Here is a 21,657-nt window from a genome sequence, read left to right as displayed (position 1 = left end):
TATGACCTGTCAGTATGCTGCCTACAAGAGAAACATCTTGTTGTTGTTGTTGTTATGTGCCATCGAGTCAGATCCGACTCATAGCAACCCCTCCTTGGGTTTCCGAGGTGGTATCACTATGGAAGTAGATTGCCCAACCTTCCTTCCAAGAAGTGGCTGGTGAGTTTGAACTGCCAGCTTTCTGGTTAGCAGTCAAGTGCCTTAGGCACTATGCTACCTTAGACACAGGAAAAAATAAGCTAAAAATTAAAGGATGGGAAAAGTATATCAAGCAAATGGTAACCTTAAAAGCAGTATTGGCAGTATTAATTTATGATAATACAGAATTTGAGGCAAAAAGCAGTATAAGAAACAAGGGCATTATATAATGATATAATGGTCTTATATAAGAGTCAAGCCAAGAAGAAGACATAACCATAATAAATACCTACTCATCCAATGAAAGAGCCCCGACATAAAGAAAATAAACTTTTATTAACAAAATTGAAAAGAGGAAGTGAGAATACTTCAATAATAGTAACAGACTTCAACACACCACTTTCAATTACGGACAGAGCAACCAGAAAAACACTCCAGAAAGATACAGAATATCTAAAATACACAGTCAACCAGCTTGATCTCAAAGACATATATAGAATTCTCTGCCCCAAAACAGTACACATTGTTTTCCAGCACACATGGATCATTCTCCAGAATAGATTGTATCATATGTACACCACAAAGCAAGCCTCAATAAATTTAAAAACATCAAAATAGTACAGCATCTTTTTGGATCGCAGTGCTATGAAAGTAAAATCCAGTAACAGGAAGATCAATTAAAAAAACAAAAACAAGACTTGGAAAATGAATAACACCCTGTGCTTAAAAAGTATTGGGTAATATAAGAAATAAAAATGAAATAAAAAATTCTTAGAATCAAATGAGAATGAAAACACAACATAGCAAAACCTTTAGGACACAGCAAAAGCATTGTTCAGAGGTCAGTTTATAGCAATAAACACAAACATAAAAAAAGAAGAAGAAACCAAAGTCAACACATTAACCCAACAATTAACAAACAGTAGAAGAGCTGGCAAAATAGCCTGCAGTCATCAGAACAAAGGAAATAATAAAAATTAGAACAGAAAAAAAAAAAGATGGAAAGAATCAACAAAGCTAGAAGTTGATACTTTGAAAGGATTAATAAAATTGACAAACCATTGACAAATTTAACAAAGGAAAAAGAGAAGATGCAAACAATACAAATAAAAACTAAAATGGGAGCTATCAACAGAACCAACTGAAATACAAAGGACAGTAACAGAATACTGTGCAGAACTGTACTAACAGATTTGAAAACTAGCAGAATTCTGTGGAACATTTCTAGAAACACACTACTTACTTTAAACTAAGAGAGACTGAGCTAGAAAATTTGAGCAGACCCCTAACAAAGGAAGAAGTTGAACAGGACATAAAAAACGCCCTCCAAAAAAATCCTAGCTCAGATGGCTCCGCTGGAGAATTCTACTAAACATTAAGAGAAGAGTTGACACTCATCCTCAAACTATTCTAGAGGATGGAAAGGATGTAATACCCCTGAATTCGTTCTGTGAAGCAAACAGAACCCTGATACCAAAGCCAGCCAAAGACACCAGACAAACAAAAAAGGAAATTGTAGACCTATATCCCTCATGAACATAGACACAAAAATTCTGAACAAAATCCTAGCCAATAGAACCCACCAGCACATCTAAAAAATAATGCATCATGATCAAGTGAGATTCATGTCAGGTATGCATGGATGCTTCAGCATTATAAAACAATCAATGTAATACACCACATAAATAAAACAAAGAAAAAGAGCAATAGGATCATATCAATCAATGCAATTAAAGGCATATGGTAAAATCCAACACTCATTCCTGATAAAAATCCTCAATAAAATATAGCTAGAAGGGAAATCCCTCAATTCACAGGCAACAGTATTCACAGTTTAGGGAGACTGAAAGCATGCCCCTTGTGAATGGAAACCTGACAAGGATGCCCTTTAGAACCGTTGCTATTCAATATTGTATTGGAAGTCCTAGCCATAGCAATAAGACAAGAAAGGGAAATAAAAAGTATCCAAATTGGTAAGAAAGAAGTAAAACTCATGCTATTTGCAAGTGATATGATCCTATACATAGAAAATCCCAGAGACTCTACAAGAAAGCTATTGGAACTAATAGAAGGATTCAGCATAATTGGCAGGGTACAAAATTAGCATACAAAAATCTGTCAGATTCCCCTATACTAACAAAGAGAACTCTGAAGAAGAAATCAAGAAAACAGTACCATTTATAATAGCTACCAAAACGGTGAAATACCTGGAATAAACCTAACGAGAGATAAAAAGACTCAGAGAGAGAAAAATACAAAATATAACTGCAAGAAACCAAAGGAGACCTATATAAATGGAAAAACATACCATGCTCATGGATAGGAACACTTGACATTGTGAAAATGTCGAACCGCCCGCCTTCAAACCCAGCAGCCACTCCTCAGAAGGAAGGTTGGGCAATCTACTTCTGTAGTGATATTGCCTCGGAAACCCAAGGAGGGGTCACTGTGAGTCGGGTCTGACTCGACGGCACATAACAACAACAGTCCACAAAGAAGAACCAATCCTTGGAAAAGGATATTATACTTGGTAAAGTAGAGGATCAGCAAAATGGGAAAATCCTCAATGAGATGGATTGACACAATGGCTGACAACAATGGGCTCAAACATAGAAAGGATTGTGAGGATGGTGCAGGACCAGCCGTTGTTTTGTTCTGTGATACATAGGGTCACTATGAGTCAAAACTGATTCGATGGCACCTAACAACAATTCACAGAGACAGTACAGTTCATCCTACTATGGTGAGTAGTGCCTGGGGCCTTAAAGCTTTTGAGCAGTCATCTGAGATGTTGAGATTTGTCTTTCCCAATCTAGAAGTAAGAAAAATGAAAAAAAAAAATCAAAGACTCAAGGAAACAGTCCAAAGGACAAATGAACTGTGCGAATAATAGCCTCCACTAGTCTGAGGCCAGAAGAATTAGATGGTGCCTGGCTACCACTACAGACTATTCTGATCGAGATCATAATAGAGTGTCCTGGACAGAGTAGGAGAAAAATATAGAACAAAATTTAAAATTTTACAAAAGACCAGGTTTACTGGTCTGGTCAAGACTAGTGGAACAGCTGAGACTATGACTCTTAGACACGCTTCAAAACTGGAACTGAACCCAGCTCTGGGATCACCTTTCAGCCAAACAATAGACATGCTTATAAAATGTTCAATAATACTTGAAGGAATGTGCAGTCAGCTATAGGAGACCAAAAGGGCAGTATTTGCCTAAAAACTAGGCTCAGAAGACAGGATGAGACATAAAAGAAGGACAAATGGAACAGGGAACCCAGGGAGAAAGTGGGAGAAGTGCAGTTGCTTTCAGGGATTGCAACTATTGTCACAAAACTAAATGTGTATAAGTTGTTGAATGGAACAGTCATTTGCTCTGTATACTTTCAGCCAAACCACCAAAATAATTTTTTTTTTTCTTCCACTTCTGTACTATTACCACAGCTTTAATTCTTAGGCTCTTATTCTTAGGTGATTTTCAAAGGTGGCACATAAGATCCCTTTGGACTACCAAAGGATGAATGAGTTTGATTATTGGCTCATTGCCCTAATATTTCATATATTTTTTTTTTTTTACCACATATTTTCAAATAAATATTTGAACTTTTCTCCTTTCTCTCTAAAACATTATGCCTATTGAGAGTAAATCTGCTCTCATTCTAAAATTAAATAAGTGATAAATTTTGCTTAGTATACTTTTTAGTAATGCAGAGGAAAAACAAAAAATTGCACTCCTTTCATTGACTTCACTGATTTGTATTTTATAGCATTCGCTGTCCAATGTGATGGACATTATACAAGTTTGACTGTTACAAGAAATTTACCAACAGCTTAATAATTGAGATCATGCCTGAATCTTGTCCCACTCCAAAATAAGGATTGAATTCATTTAAAATTTATATCTCATCTTGACCACTTGTCCATCAGTTTGTTGGATTGTGGTAGTTTCACTTCTGGAAAAATTGGCCAGTGAAAACCTTATTAATAGCAGTGAAACATTGTCTGATATATTACTGGAAAACTTAATGAATAGCAGTGAAACATTAATATTGAGCTGGAAGATGAACCCCTTAGGTTGAAAGACACTCAGAATATGACTAGGGAAGAAGAGGTACCTCCTCAAAGTAGAGTAGACCTTAATGGCCTTGATAGAGTAAAGCTTTGAGTATCTTCATTTGCTGATGGGGCATGACTCAAAATGGGAAGAAAGAACTACAAACATTCGTTAATAATCAGAACATGGAATATGTGAAGTGTGAGACTTGGAAAACTTAAGGTTGTCAAAAGTGAAATGGAATGCATAAAGATTGATACCCTAGGCATTAGTGAGCTGAAATGGACTGATTTGGGCCATTTTGAATCAGTCATATGGTCTACTATGCTGGGAATGACACATTAAAAAGGAATGGCATCACATCCATTGTCAAAAAGAACATTTTAAGGTCAATCCTGAAGTACAGTGCTGTTAATGATAGGATAATATCCATACGTCAACAAAGAAGACCAGTTAATAGTACTATTATTCAAATTTATGCACCAACCCCTAAAGACAAAGCTGAAGAAATTGGACATTTTACCAGCTTCTGCAGTCTGAAATTGACCAAACATGCAATCAGGATGTACTGATAATTATTGGTGATTAGAATGTGAAAGTTGGAAACAAAGAATAAGCATTGGTAGTTGGAAAATAAGGCCTTCGTGATAAAAACGATGCCAGAGATCACAAGGTATAATTTTGCAAGATCAATGACTTATTCATTGCAAGTACCTTTTTTCAACAACATAAACGGTGGCTACATGTAGACTGGGCATATGGCATACAGAGGAATAAGTTGACTACCTCTATGGAAATAGGTGATGGAGAAGCTTAGTATCGTCAATCAAAACAAGGCCAGGAGCCAACTGTGGAACAGATTGTCAATTGCTCATACGCAATTTCAAGTTGAAAGTGAAGAAAATTAAAAAAGAAATCCACAAAAGCCAAAATACAACCTTGATTACATCCCATCTGAATTTAGATACCATCTGAAGAATAGATTTGATGCATTCAATACCAGTGACCAAAGACCAGATGAGTTGTAGGGATAACATCAAGAACTTCATAAATGAAGAAAGCAAAAGGTCATGAAAAAGACAGGAAAGAAGGAAAAGAACAAATTAGTCAAAAGAGACTCTCATACTTACTCTTGAATATAGCATAGCTAAAGCTAATGGAAGAAATAATTAAAAGCTGAACAGAAAATTTCAAAAGGCAGCTTGAGAAGACTAAGTAGAATATTGTAATAAAATTTGCTAAGACATGGAGTTAGATAACCAAAAGGGAAGAACACACTTGGCTTTTCTCAAACTGAAAAAACTGAAGATAAAAGGCTTAAATTGTGGTATAGAAGAATTCATTGACAAAATATTGAAGAATGCCAAAAGTATTTAAAAAAAAAAAAAAAGATGGAAGGAATACAGAGTCACTGTATTTCAGAAAGAGTTTGTAGACATTCGAGCATTTCAGGAGGTAGCATATGATCAAGAACTAATGGTATTGAAGGATGAAGTCCAAGCTACACTCAAGGAATTGGTGAAAAACAAGGCAACAGAAATTGATGGAATACCTATTGAAATGTTTCAACAAATGGATACAGCATTGGAAATGCTTACTTGTTTATGCCAAGAAAATTTGAAAAATAGCTAGCCGGCCAGCTGACTAGAAGAGATTCATATTTATGCCCATTCCAAAGAAAGGTGATCCAACAGAATGTGGAAATTATCACACAATATCATTAATACCACATGCAAGTAAAATTTTGCTGAAGATAACTCAAAAATGGTTGCAGCAGTATTTTGACAATGAAGTTCCAGAAATGCAAGCTGGATTCAGAAGAGGGTGTGTCTCTTGAGAGATATCATTGTGTATGTCAAATGGATTGTGGGTAAAATCACAGAATACCAAAATGATGCTTACTTGTATTTTATTGACTGCGCAAAGGAATTCAGCTGTGTGGATCATAACAAATTAAGGATAACATTACAAAGAAAAGGAATTCCAGAATACTTAACTGTGCTCATGACAAACCTGTACATAGACCAGGTGGCTTTCATTTGATCAGAACAAGGGGATACTGCATGGTTTAAAATTAGGAAGGGTGTATGTCAGTGTTGTATCCTTTCACCATACTTGTTCATTCTGTATGCTGAGCAATAATCTGAGAATTTGAACTATATGAAGAAGAATGCAGCATTAGGATTGAAGGAAGACTCATTACAACATGCAGTGTGCAGATGAACATTGCTTGCTGAAAGTGAAGAAGACTTGGAGCACTTACTGATAAAGATCAAAGACTACAGCGTTAAGTATGGATTATACTGCAACCAAAGGAAAATAAAAATCCTCACAAGTCTATCAGCAAACAACATCATGATAAATAGAAAAAAAGATTGAAGTTATCAGCGATTTCCTTTTATTTGTATCCACAGTCAACATGCATGAAAGCATCAATCAAGGACTCAGAGGTTGTATTACTACACTGGGCAAAATTGCACAAACCCTCTTTCAAGTGTTCAGGAGCAAAGATGTGACTTTGAAGACTGTGGTGTACCCAACTCAAGCCATAGCATTCTCAGTCACCTCATTTGCATGTGAAAGCTGGACAATGAATAAGGAAGACTGAGGAAGAGATGATGCCTTTGAATTGTGGTGTTGCCAAAGAATACTGGAAAAACCACAGACTGCCAGAAGAACAAATAAATCTGTCCTGGAAGTTGTTGTTGTTATGTGCCGTCAAGTCATACCGGACTCATAGCGACCCCTCCTTGGGTTTCTGAGGCAGTATCACTACTTCACTAGTTCCGTAGAAGTAGATTGCTCCATCTTCCTTCCGAGGAGTGACTGGTGGGTTTGAACTGCCAGCCTTCTGATTAGCAGTCAAGTGCCTTAGGCACTATGCTACCAGAGCTCCTGAAAGTGGTGGAGCCAGAATGCTCCTCAGAAGGGAGAACGGCCAGACTTCATTTCACCTACTTTGGTCATAATATCAGAAGGGATCCATCCCCGGAGAAGGCTATCATGCTTAGTAAAGTAGAGGGAGTGAAAAAGGAGAAGACTCTGAATGAGATGCATTGACACAGTGCCTGCAATGATCTGCTGAAGCGTAGCAAGGATTGTGAGGATGGTGCAGAAGCAGTCAGTGTTTCATTCCGTTATACATAAGGGTCACTATGAGTTGGAAGTGACTCAGTAGCTCCTGACAACAACAACATCCTACCTACTTTCAGAATTATTGGAAAAGCTATGATACCTGTATTATTAGTGTAATACAGTTTTTATTAAAAACCAATAATAGGAGGAGGGAGAAAGAAAAGAGCTTAAAATCTAGATTAATATGGTTATTATAATTGAATACTACATTTGATTCTGAATATAGGCAAAAAGGAAAACAATACATTCTATTATTCTCATCTTCTGATAAAAAGAGGAAGAAACTTCTTACTAATATAAAAGTATTAAGAGTTTGTCCTTGAGGTTATTGTGCAAAGATCATTAAACAATTTGTTGGACAAAGTTTCCAGTATTGACTTTGCAGGAGATGCAATGCAATTAAAAATTAATATTCTCAAGAAACACTATATTTCAACACAGACAGTGCACACTTTATACATTTTTGCCGATTGTACCTTCCCCCAAGGTGTTTTCATAAGCATTCTATGCTAAATTTTTTTACTATAGAGTGCATTCAGAAATTCCTTGGGGGGAGGGTGTTGTTGGAAGAACAGATAATGCATGTGTTATTCTCAAAAAAGTACAGCACTAAAAGATATCATCAAGAAGTGTATGGTAAATACCTTCCCTTATATTTCCATAATAAGTAGGTAGCTATCTGGTAATAAAATGTGACACAGGTTTAAGATTTTTGGAACCAGAATCAGAAATTATCTAAATGAGTCATTCTGGTCTATGACATTCATCATTTGTCTATCACTGTCCTCTTTTACCTGGAACTGATAATTGCACCGGACAGCAATTTAGGCTATTTAGAGTTGATAGGGAAGGTGAAACTTCTTGCCATTTTGATCTACAGAAAGATCCTCAGAGATTCATTATTTCATGTGTGATTTTAAAAAGAACTAGATAGCAGATAATCTACATTTGAACTCCCTGATAGTAATCTTTCTAAAATTATTGTATAGTTATTACAGACGGACATACAGAATACCAAGTTGATGATATTGTTGTTAAGAGCATATGGAGTTGGATTGAGTTCAAATTCTTTGTCTCAGTTTATTTGTCAGTAAAGTAGCGATACTGATAATGTTTCTGCCTCAAGGTTTTGTTGTAACAATTTAATATAATACAAAAGTGTTTAATACAGAGTTTGGTGCTTAGGATTGGTTTGACAAGTAGAATCTAGTATGTTTGCAGATTAAGAAACTTGATTAGTTTTTATTCTCTGGGAAGTGGACTAACCAAAAGAATGCATTACCAATGAAATTTTTCTTACTTCTTTGTATATCTTTAATAAAATCAAATTAATTCACCAATCATAAGGGTATAAATATACATTTGATAAATTTTTCTCACTTAAGAACTGTTTTGGGTTCTCTAGTGCTGCACTAATAGAAAATACGACAAGTGGATGACTTTAAACAAGCAGGGAGATGATCTCTTACAGTTTAGGAGGCTAGAAGTGTGAATACAGAGTGGCAGCTCTAGGCGCTGGGTGAAGGCTCCTTGACCTTGAGCTTCAGCTCTTCCGCTTGCTCCCAGCCCACTGGAGCTAGAGGTATCTCTTAACTCAGGCAGCTGCTGACTACTGAGACTGACAAACCCAAGGTCTACAAGTAAACGGCCAAGTCCCAAGATTATGAAGCAACAAAGCAGGCCATTAGTTCAAGTCCAGAAATAGTCCTGTGATCAGCAGACAACAAGACAGACCACTCACTGATGACTTGGCCAAAAGCAGGATACAAGTGCTAAGAAGCTCAAGACCTCTCTCAAAGTGTCTCCTTACATACTGGAAGTAGACCCATCCCTAAGGCAGATACTCAGCTGTTCACAGTAGATTCCACCATGGAGTTGATTACCAGTCTCCTCAAGGGGAATAATTTACATCCACTTGCCTAGCCACTTAAAACCAAGCCCAGCCAAGTTGACACATAACCTTAACTACCACAAGAATTAAGAATAATATTCACATATTTAAAAACTTTATTTTGAATGCACTCTTGGCTTGTTTGTATTTTGGAAAAGCTCCCAGGGGAGTCAAATGTGCTATGCTCCCTTTCTCCAAGAATCATTGATAATATGGCCGAGAGACTTAGACCAACCAAATTGTGTTTTTGCTCATTCAGGAAATATTTATGAATGTCTGCTGTGTACCAAGCACTGTGCTAGGTTCTTTGAATAAAAGAAGGAGTAACAGAAGTGTAGTAATTGTGTCCATGGAGCTTTCAGTCAATGGGGGAAGATAATAAACACAGGTAATATGGTAACTGGAAAAAGTACAAGATCCTATGGAAATATATAGGAAAAGCACCTAATGTGGATTTAGTGGACAAGATTTCCTGAAAAAAATGTGATAATCTAAACTGAACCTAAAGAATCAGTAGGAGTTCATCAGTTGAGGTGGAATGGGTCAAGAATGGAGTGTATCTGGCAGAAGAAAAAAAAAAAAAAAACATGCCTAAGGTTCTAGAGGAGAAACTGGCATACTGAGAAATGGAATGCAATTTAGTCAAGCGAGTTTGTGTTGAGAGATGAGATTGAGAGACAGGAGGCAAATCATGAAGGGCCTACTAGGTCTTGTTAAATTTGGATTTTATTCTGAGAATAGTGGGTAGCCATAAAGATAATTATAGGACTAACTTGATTAGTGTTTTCTTAAGATTAGTTTTTCTGGAAACTAGATTGAAGAGACACATCTAAGGCAGGAGTGCAGCTACCAAAAGTTTATACTTGAGGAAGAATAATGGATAATGGAGATGAAGAGAAATGAAAGAATTTGAAAGACAGAAAGACAGCAGGGTTGTGACAGCAGGGGGGGAAATGGAGTGATTTGATTATTATCCTTTTTGATGTTCCTACTTCATCTCTCATACTTTGCTCATGTCAGAAGGGACCAGTCCCTGGAGAAGGATATCAGATTTGGTAAATAGAGAGTCACTGAAAAAGGGAAAGAGCCTCACATGACATGGATCAGCACAATTGCGAGTATGGGCACAAGCATGGCAATGATTGGGAGGATGGTGCAGGACTGTGCAGTATTTCGTTCTGTTGTACATAGGGCTGCTGTTAATTGAAACCCACTTGACAGCACCTGAAAACAACAGCAGCATGCCAAATTAAGATCTCTAAAATTAGGTTTTAAAATACACTAAAGGTAGCAGGTACTGGAAATCTCTTAATTTCACTGAGTCTGTGCCTTTCACTGTAGCACAACTCCATTGAGCCTATTACTAACAGAAAAACCCACCATATAAAAACTGAGAGATCATATTTAAAAAAGAGCAACCATATAAAAACAGATGGAAGAAGGCACTACTGAAAAACAGTTGTACATGGTTTTGTATACTTCCTGATTATCTGGAAATCTCTTCTAAGTGGACAGCCTTTGGTTCAAATGTATGGAATAATACAACTTGGAAAACTTTGGGAAAAACTGTCAGAGTTGTACTCAAGCAGTACAGAGATTTTGTGGTCCTGGGCATGTCACTTTGAAGACTAAGGTGCGCCTGACCCAAGCCATGGTCTTTTCAATAGCCTCATATGCATGTGAAAGCTGGACAGTGAATAAGGAAGACAGCAAAAAAAAAATGATGTATTTGAACTGTGGGATTGGCAAAGGATATTGAATGTACCAGAGCCTGGTAGAAAAAGGAACAGATCTGTCTTTGAGGAAGCACAGTCGAAATGCTCCTTAGAAGTGAGGATGGCAGGAGTTCACCTCTTACACTTTGTTTATTATTATTATTTTTTATTTTTAAGAAGTATTTATTGTACCTTGGGTCCAAATTTACATTGCAAACTTGTTTTACATTCGACAGTTAATACACATCTGATTTCACAGCACCGATTACTGTCCCCAACTGGGAAAAACTTCTTCCCCTCTTCCCCCTGTGACCAAACCCTCCTGTGCCCTTCTCATTCATACATTCCTGTCTGTCCAATTTTCCCTCTATGTGAGCACTACCCCTCTGGTGTCTCATGGCTCATTGATCCAAGGGGTGCATCTCACTAGAGTAGGGGATACATCAACCTGTGGTAGGTGTTCTGTATGTAGGTCGACATATTCTACTTTTGGGCTGAGAGCCAATCCATGTAAATGAGTCCATTTCTAGGCCCAAAGGGTAACCTGGGGCCATAGTCTCGGGGGTTCCACCAGTCACCTCTTATACTTTGGGCATGTTATCAGGAGAGACCAGTCATCATGTTTGTTAGAGTAGATGGTCAGAGAAAAAGAGGAAGAACCTTAAAGAGATAGATTGACACTGTGCTGCAGCAGTGAGCTTTAGCATAGCAGTGATTGTGAGGATGGCATGGGAATGTTTGATGTTTCTTAGATCACTGTGTGTCAAAACTGATTCAATGGCTCCTAACAATAATAATAATAAACGTGGCTGATAGAAGTGAAAGAGTGATATTAGTTGTCATAATAAACAGTCTTACATTTTAGCCAATATGACATCAGAAAATATAGGTGATGCTAATGGAAAAAGAATTGGACAAATTTATATTGAGACAGTAAGAGGAATAATAGATGCCATATCTCAGTCATTTCTCAATTACGGTAATTACTTTAAAAACTAATAACTAGTTTCAATATTCTCTATCAAATCTTTGAAAATATACAGCTACTAACAAGGAACAATATTGAATGATTATTATAGTCACACCTTTCTGTTTATAGTCTTCTGGAGTATTGAAATAGGCAAAAGAAAGGCTGTGAACGGAGCGTAATTACATGCCTTTATTACATAAATAATTACAAGACTTATTTGTTTGAGTTTAGGATACTCACATCCACTTATCATTATTGTTGTTGTTAGGTGCTGTCGAGTTGTCTGTAGCTCATAGTGACCCCGTGTACAACAGAACGAAACACTGCCTGGTCCTGTACCAGCCTCAGTCCTTGCTATACCTGAGCCCATCATCGTTGCAGCCACTGTGTCAATCCATCTTCTTGAGGGCCTTCCCCTTTTCGTTGACCTTCTGCTTTACCAAGCGTGATATCCTTCTCCAGGGAATGGTCCCTTCTGACAACATGACCAAAGTAGGTGAGATATGAGGTCTAGTCATTCTCGTTTCTAAGGAATGTTTTGGCTGTACTTCTTCCTGGATAGATTTGTTTGTTTTTCTGGTAGTCCATAGTATTTCCACTATTCTTTGCCAACACCATAACTCAAAAGCATCAACTCTTCTTTCGTCTTCCTTTTTCATTGTCCACCTCTCACATGCATATGAGGCAATTGAAAATACCATGGCTTGGGTTAGGTTCACTTTAGTCTTCAAAGAGACATCTTTTCTCTTCAGCACTTGAAAGAGGTCTTTTGCAGCAGATTTACCCAGTGCAATATATCGTCTGATGTGTCTTGACTGTGCTTCCATTGGTGTTGATTGTGGAACCAAGTAATATGAAATCTTTGAAAACTTCCATCTTTTCTCCATTTATGGTGATGCTGCTTACTGAGCCAATTGTAAGGATTTTCATTTTCTTTATGTTGAAATGTAATCTGTACTGCAGACTGAGGTTTCTAATCTTCATCAGTAAGTGCTTCAAGTCATCCCCACTTTCAGCAAGCAAAGTTGTGTCATCTGCATAACATAGATTGTTAATGAGTCTTCCTCCAGTCCTAATGCCACGTTCTTCTTCATATAGTCCAACATCTCAGAATATTTGTTCAGCATACAGATTGAATAAGTATGGTGAAAGGATACAACCCTTACACACTCCCTTCCTGATTTTAAAGCATGGAGTATCCCCTTGTTCTGTTCAAATGACAGCCTCCTGGTCTATACACAGGTTCCTGATAAGCACAAGCAAGTGTTCTGGAATTCCCATTCTTCTCAATGTCATCCATAATTTGTTATGATCCACACAGCCTAATGCTTTTGCGTAGTCAATAAAACACAAATAAACATCTTTTTGGTGTTCTTTGCTTTCAGCCAAGATCCATTTGACATGAGCAGTGATACCTCTTGTTCCATGTCTTCTTCTGAATCCAGCTTGCATCTCTGGAAGTTCTCTGTCATTGTACTTCTGCAACCATTTTGGAATTATCTTCAGCAAGATTTTACTTGTGTGTGATAACAGTGATACTGTTTAATAATTTCTACATTCTGTGAGATCACCTTTGTTTGGAAAGGGTACAGATATAGATCTCTTCCACTCAGTTGGCCAGGTAGCTGTCTTCCAGGTTTTTTGGCATAGACAAGTGAGTGCCTCCAGCACTGCATCCATTTGTTGAAACATTTCAGTGGGTATTCCATCAATTCCTGGAGCCTTGTTCTTTGCCAATTCCTTCAGTGCAGCTTCAACTTCTTTCACTACCATTGGTTCTTGATCATATGCTACCTCCTGAAATGAATGAACATCGACCAATTCTTTTTGGTACAGTGACTGTGTGTTCCTTCCATCTTTTGATGTTTCCTGCATCATTCAGTATTTGCCCTTAGAATCTTTTAATATTGCAACTTGAGGCTTGAATTTTCTCTTCAGTTCTTTTAGCTTGAGAGATGCTGAGCATGTTCTTCCCTTTTGGTTTTCTAACTCCAGGTCTTTGCACATTTCGTGATAGCAATTGGCTTTGTCTGCTCAAGCTGCTCTTTGAAATCTTTTGTTCAGTTCTTTTATCTTGTCATTTTGTCATTTCTTCCATTTGCTCTAGCTGCTCTCCATTCAAGGGCAAGTTCAGAGTCTCTCCTGACATCCATTTTGGTCTTTTCTTCTATTCCTGTCTTTTTAATGACCTTTTGCTTTCTTCATGGATGATGTTCTTGATGTCATTCCCCAGTTCCTCTGGTTTTTGGTCATTAGTGTACAACACATCCAGTCTGTGTTTTGATGGTCCCTAAATTCAGGAGGGGTATAATCAGAGTCATGTTTGGCTCTGTGGACTTCTTTTAATTGTCTTCAGCTTCAACGTGAACGTACATATGAGCAGTTGATGATCTGTTCCACAGTTACCTCCTGGCCTTATTTTGGCTGAAAATAGGAGTTTCTCCATTGCATTTTTCCACAGATGTAGTTGATCTGATTCCTGTATACTCCATCTGGTGAAGTCCACATGTTTAGCCACCATTTATGTTGCTGAAAAAAGGTATTTGCAATGAATAAGTCAATTGCAAAATTCTGTTATGCAATCTCCAGCATTATTTCTCTTACCAAGGTCATATTTTCCAACTGCTCATGATTATTCTTTGTTTCCAACTTTTGCATTCTAATCACCAGTAATAATCTACACATACTGATTGCATGTGTGGTCAATTTCAGACTGCAGACGTTGATAAAATCCTTCAATTTCCTTATCTTTGGCTTTGGTAGTTGGTGTGTAAATTTGAATAATAGTAATATTAACTGGTCTGCATTGTAGGCATCTACCTGTAGGTATCTCCCTGTAGGATATTATCCTATCACTGACAGGATTGTACTTCAGGATACATCTTGAAGCATTCTTCGTGATGATGAAGGCCATGCCATTCCTCTTCAATTTGTTATTCTTAGTGTAGTAGGTCATATGGTTGTCTGATTTAAAATGGCCAAAACCAGTCCATTTTAGGTCACTAATGACTAGTATGGGGAGCTCTGGTGGCATATTGCATAAGGCATTTGACTGCTAACCAGATGATTGGTGGTTCAAACCCACCAGCCCCTCCTCAGAAGGAAGACTGAGCAATCTGCTTCCATAGAGATACTGCCTTGGAAACCCAAGGAGTGGTCGCTGAGAGTCAGAATTGACTCAATGGCAGTGAGTTTGGTTTAGGTTTTGGAATACCTAGGATATCGATCTTTATGCATTCTATTTCATTTTTGACAGCTTCCAGTTTTCCTAGATTCATACTTTGTACATTCCATGTTCCCATTTTTAATGGTTGTTCGCAGCTGTTTCTTCCCATTTTGATTCATCCACATCAGCAAGTGGAAATCCTGAAAGCTTTATGCCATCCACATCATTAAGGTCGGCTCTACTCTGAGGAGGCACCACTTTCCCAGTTGTATTTTGAGTGCCTTCTAGCCTGAGGGGCTTATCTTCCAACAGTATATCGGACAGTGTTTCAGAGATGTTCATACAGTTTTCCAGTACTATATCAAACAGTGTTTCACTGCTGTTCATAAGGTTTTCACTGGTCATTTCTTTGAGAAGTGGATGGCCCCTTCCTTCTTCCAAGTCTGTCTTAATCTGGAAGCTCTTTTGAAATATGTCTATCATGGGTGAGCCTGCTGATATTTGAAATACTGGTGGCATAACCTCGAGCCTCAAAGCAAGCTACCAAAGTACAACAAACTGACAGATGAGTAGTGGATTTATTATTGTAGTAAATCAATATAATGAATGTATGCTGACATTCTCTTACAATAATATTTACAATAACATCTCCAAAAACTGGAATGTTCTTTGGTGACTAACTCTGAAGTAAAAGTTAAATGGAAAATCGGTTTGAGTTTATCTTTATTGCAAGTCAGTAAGAATGTCACTATGTCTGGGGTTATTATTTGGTATCTAGAATATCAGGTATAACTTTTTATTTTTAGAGTGTGTTAGGAAGTTGGTTTCATATAGTAAATGTGTAGTGTAGCAAAGGTCCATAATACTCTTTGGAAATCATTCTTTTAACTATATCTCATTAATTAGTGTTCTTTCTTATATATTTTAGAAAAAGTTCAGTATGTAAATAAAAATATCTTTAAGTATTTTCAATAATACTTACTTAGGTAGATGAAGATCTAGTTAAGTAATATATTGTTATGTGTAGCCTCTACATTGTACTTGGTAAGCATGCTTACAAGAACTCAAATAGAAGTTAGGAAGATAATAGTACAATTAATTAGTGTTAATTCATTGTATTTGGAAAGCATATTAATTGATGATTTTAAATCTTTAACACTACAAAGCTATGTATTATCTTTGTTTACATTCAAAACTCTGAGAATGACTTCTAATAGAAATAGACTTTGCAGATATCTGTTTTTATCTCTCGTACTTATCTGAGGGCTGTTTTCCCCCTTCCTTTTAAAGAGTAATAATACTAATAGTAAAACTGTAGTATGGTTGCCTTCTTTTCTACCTCTTAAAATAAGAGCTGTACTAATTTCTTGTCAAATTGTATATGTCAGAGAAAATTTCTTTAAGAATAATGACAACAATTAAAAAAAAATAAAACTTGCAAAATATCTCATTTATTGGAATGTCAAACCTCAGATCATCTGTTATTTTAAAATATATTTTCATTAAGGAAATCATCCTGTTTACATTAATATTTCAGAGACTCATGTTCTATTTCAAGGTTTAATTGTATCACCTAAATCATTCTTTTAGAACTTGGCTTATAAGAACTGTGTGTATATGTATTTGATTGATTGGTTAAGCTTCTAGAAATACCATGAAACAGATTATTTATAATATTATGTCTTTGTCTCTCCTTCGTAAAATCCCTTTGCAAAAAGACCACTATTTTTTTTTTTTTAATTATGATTTGGGTGAAAGTTTACAGAGGAAATATATTTTCTATACAGCAGTTCATACACATTTTGGTTCATGACGTTGATGGCAATCCCCATAATATAACAACTTTCTTCCCACCTCCACCCTGTGGTTACCTTTTTCCTGTGTCCTTTTTTCTTACTTTCTGAGCTATCTCCCTGTGCAAATACTGCCATTCTGATTTCCCATGGTTAATTGTTCTGAGGAGTATACCTGCTGCTGTTGTGTGCCGTCGAGTCGGACCCGACTCATAGCAACCCCTCCTTGGGTTTCCGAGGCAGTATCACTACGGAAGTAGATTGTCCCATCTTCCTTCCGAGGAGTGGCTGTATACCTACCTGGTGTAAATGTTCACCTTATATCCTGTGTTTTGCTTGGCTAGAAGCCACAGATGTGAGTTCAATTCTGGGCCTGAATGGTGACTAGGGTCCAGAATCTCAGGGTTTCTCCAGTCTCTATCAGACCAGTAAGCCTGGTCTTTTTTATTATAATTTTGACTTTTGTTCAACATTTTTCTCCTACCCTTCCCAAGCTCTCCTGTACTAATCCCTTTCCATGTGGTTGACGGGTAGCCTGGCACCATCTAGTTCTTTTGGTCTCAGGGTCATGTAGGCTGTGGTTCCCATGGTCCACTAGCCCCTTGGACTAATTGTTTCTGTGTGAAAGACTGCTAGTTTTTTTTTAGTAAAAAAAAAATTGGGGCAAAATTGCCATTTTAAAAACCACTTTCAAGTGTATAGTTTAGTGCCATTAATCACATTCACAATAATGAATATAGTTTTAATGACATGATACACTCTTATGCCACTGGAGTTAAGTAGGATAAAAGCAGTATCACTGTCTGTTATCTCTGTTATTGTATCAATTGTATTCTGACCTAGGATATTGGCCTTAAGACAGAAGATTTGGGAATCCCAGGAGAAATTAGATGAAGCAAGATATTACTTCCTGCTGGCCTAGTTCTGGTCAGTCAGGCAGAATGGGACAAAGTTTCTGAAAGTCAGGTTTAAAAAATCTGCGCCTGAACTGAAGTAAGTCAGCTTATATAATTACAGTGCATATAAGGAGCTCTGGTGGCATAGTTCATAAGGCATTTGACTAACTAGAAGATTGGTGGTTCAGACCTACCAGCCACTCCAGAGAAGGAAGACGGGGCAGTCTACTTCCATAAAGATTAACTGCCTCAGAAACCCAAAGAGGGGGTCACTTTGAATCGGAATTGACTCTATGGCAGTGAGTTTGGTTTTCTTATAGTTACTGCTGTTGGAAAATATCTGAAATTTAGAATACCTGGGTTTTTAATTTTCAGTTATGCTGCTTACGGTAATGAGCTATCAACTCTAGTGTCATTAACTTTTTTTTTTTTAATAAAGGGATTAAAGATAGGGTAGGGGAAGCATCAAATAGGATTCTTAGAATTTAAGCATGGAGGTCTGGAAGATGGTAGGTCCTTATAGAAAAAGAAGAAGTAACAGATTTAAGAAGAGGACGATAAATTTGATTTTGAGAATACTGAGTGTGAAGTATCAAAGGGAGATGTCTAGCTAACCAGAGATAAGGGTGAGTGCTTAGGCTCGGGGGGTCCTTTACACAGGTGATAGTTAAAGCCAGGATCGTGGATAACGCTGCTAATAATAATGGCAGTCATCAGTTACTGCACTCTTGTTCTATGCCAGACATCATGCTTTATATATTGATCTCGTTCCATCTTTATATCTACCTTATGATAAGAAGTGGAAGCAGGAAACCAGTTAGTAGGTTTTTGCTCTTACTCAGAAAAGAGGTAATGGTGGCTTAGACTGGAGTTACATAGTAGTAAGATAAGAGATGGTGAGAACTGATCAGATTTGGGATGTACATGGGATGGAGGACTCACAGGACCTGCTGATGTGGGGTTTAAATCAAAGAGTGGAATTGTCATAAATACTGGTTTTGGGACTTGAACAACTGGGTAAATGAATGGTATTGCCATTTATTTATATGGGCAACATGAGATAGAGATATTAGTGTGGTTACAGGTTGAAGTGAAGATTTCATCAGAAGGAGAAATATTTAATTTTTCAGAAGAGTATAATTAATGATTTAGGAAGGTACCAAAAGAGATGGGTACACAGAAGTAACTGACTGAGACACAAATGTAAGAGTTAGTCTTAAAAAGTAGAGGGAAGGAGACTGAAGACAGAAATGTGAGGATGGAAGGGATATTAGAAAAGCTCATATTGGATGATCTTGGTCATTAATAAAGTGCTGAATCTGTTATTACATTCACTTATGAACAACTGCATACTAATTGTTTTGTGTTCCTAATATAAAGTTTCTAATTTATATACTTTAAACCTTATTATGTTTATTATTATATAACCTGCTACTAAGTGCATATACAGTCATGTACCATAAAGTGTTCATTTGGGCAATGTCCAACAGCATATATATGTCAGTGGTCCCAACTGCTATAATGTTAAAAATTAAAGGTACATACAATAGTTCTTAATAACAAACAGGCAGTACATTTTTTTAAGTTTATTTTGGCAATGTGCATCAAAATATTATCATTATTGCTCTGTTAAAGATGTTTTAGTGTATCTGGAAGTGTGATTATTTTTTTTATGGACAGAAAGGTACACTGTATATACTGTATACTAAGACAAAAATTTGAGTAATTGATGTTAATTAAGAACTGCACCTAACTGTTCTGGCATATATAAAAATTCACCTTAAAGACACATTGAAGAATAGAACTCATTCATGATATGGGGGACTACGTGTAAGTAATATGATGTTCACACAATATGCCAATCACATAACATCTATTTCACAGAATGTGCTGTTAATGTTAAGCAACACATGACTATATATTATATACACACACATACACATATACACATATATATGTGTATATATAATTTTTTTTTTTTTCCAGGTTGTAAGTTCTACAAATGGGGAATTAAACACAGATGACCCTACCGCAGGACGTTCAAATGCACCCATCACAGCCCCTACAGAAGTAGAAGTGATGGATGAAACCAAGTGGGTATTGTTTTGTTCATCTTAACAACATGTTTTCTTAAACTCTGCATGTGTGAGATTTGCAGTCATGTACAATTACTTTGAGAATTTTTTTTTTAAAGAAAAAGTGCAGGCAAAACAGTGTTTTGTTATTTTAATCACAGATTTAAGATGGTGCTACTTCAGTAATAGTTCAGTAATGAAAAAGTTACTACTTAAAACCTGTGCTCAAATTCTTATTTAGAATTAACAGCATATGTTTAGCCTTTGATTTTCCACCGTATTCGTGAAAGTTACTGCCATACGATAAATGTTCATTGTTTTCTGTAAGCATAAGAATAACTATTAATTTTATATTATCCTGCATGTTTTATTATTAGTTTGAAATTAGTTTTTTTTGTGTGTGTGTGAATGTAAATTATAATAAGGCTGCTTGGAAAAATTAAGCATGAAAAACAATGTGATCATTTCAATGTGGGCTGTTTTCTGATGATCTCTCTCTCTCTCTTTTTTTTCTTTGTATTTTTTTTCTCTGTGTGTGTGTTTAGCTGCCAGAAAGTGTTGAACATGTGGTGAGTTCTCAAGTGTAGGCAGGCAGAAATAGCTCCATTGATTATAATTTCAAAGATTTCGAATAATTTTACATTGAAAAAAACAAACCTCTCAACATAGTAATTACAATTGATTTATTCAAAAATATTTAATGTTATTAACATCAGCTCTGAACAACAAGAAATAATTGTTTGAGGAGCTCTTTTGCCTGCTGCAACTTTTTTGCTTCAAGTGACATAGATTTCAGAGTACTTTTTAATTGAGTAGATGGTACACCAACCCTGCTTGTGCTTGTGCATTTGTTGTGTAACACAGAAGCTTTATTTGCTGTTCCAAATAGAAAACATAGGTTTTGGAGTTAAGTTTTCTTTTTGCCTGTTTGAATACACATTGTAGCCTGCACCCCATGCCCCCTCCCCCTTTACTAACTGATTATCATTGCCACTGAGTACACAGTCTATATTGTAAAAATTTATGATAAATTATAGTAAGATAGTGTTACAACAAATTTTCATCTAAATAGTTCCTGCTAATTGCGATTACTATAAAAAATATTCCTATCAGTAGAAATAATATTGAATTTAAATGATTTTCTGTGTTTAAAGTGCTTCTCTTAGTTTCAGGACAATTTTGAGTCAGGCTTAAATAAGTTGCTTAGCAAGACTAGGCAGTCTACTTCTGTATAGATTTACCACCTCAGAAACCCAGTGGGAGTCTCTGTGGGTCAGAATCGACTTGATGGCAGTGGGTTTGGTTTTATGGTTTTTAAATAAGTTGCTTAGATTAGAGTAAAGGTTTGAAATATTTTAGTCATTCAAAATGCACCTTATATAATTTCTAAAGTAATGTTCATTTACCAGATATAAAATGTGGAAACTTTCATGAGTACTTCTTTTAAAGAGAAATGGTCAGTTTTGACAGTGGAAATTATTAACAGTATGTGTGATTCAAGTTTAGTGGATATCAGAGTATAATTTGTCACCTTTATACTGTACATTTTTAAAATAATAAAAACCATGGCTTATGTTTATTTATGAAGTGTAGGTAAGTCCTAAGCTTCGTTACAAAAGCAGTGAGTCGGAAGAGAGGAAAAAGTTGGAACTATAAATTTGGTAGTTAGTGATATACAAATGGTTTTAAAACAATGGAAATGGATAAGATTGCCTAGAAAGCAAGTATAATTAACAGTGATGAAAATGCGCCTAAGATTGAGATCTGAAGAACTGTTGCACTGAGTAGGGTGGAGAAGTCAGCTAAAACGATTAAGAGAAT

The 21,657-nt window shown here is 36.5% G+C and overlaps 1 protein-coding gene across 1 annotated transcript in view; it reads left to right on the top strand.

Annotated features, from left to right (window-relative positions):
• Positions 1 to 20,409, top strand: part of CSNK1G3 (casein kinase 1 gamma 3) — a 157,676-nt gene extending 137,267 nt beyond the window's left edge. Inside the window, exons 11-12 of the mRNA XM_007942225.1 lie at positions 19,748 to 19,854; positions 20,382 to 20,409. Of these exons, the coding sequence (XP_007940416.1) occupies positions 19,748 to 19,854; positions 20,382 to 20,409 (135 nt within the window). The remainder of the gene's footprint in view (positions 1 to 19,747; positions 19,855 to 20,381) is intronic.
• Positions 20,410 to 21,657: the final 1,248 nt, after the last annotated feature.

This window comes from Orycteropus afer, unplaced genomic scaffold (genome assembly GCF_000298275.1).
Source record: "Orycteropus afer afer isolate SDZICR_OR568_19922 unplaced genomic scaffold, OryAfe1.0 scaffold00086, whole genome shotgun sequence".
Lineage (NCBI taxonomy): Eukaryota > Metazoa > Chordata > Mammalia > Tubulidentata > Orycteropodidae > Orycteropus > Orycteropus afer.
The sequence above is the reverse complement of the archived record's forward strand: the minus strand, read 5'-3'. Positions and strand labels throughout refer to the sequence as shown.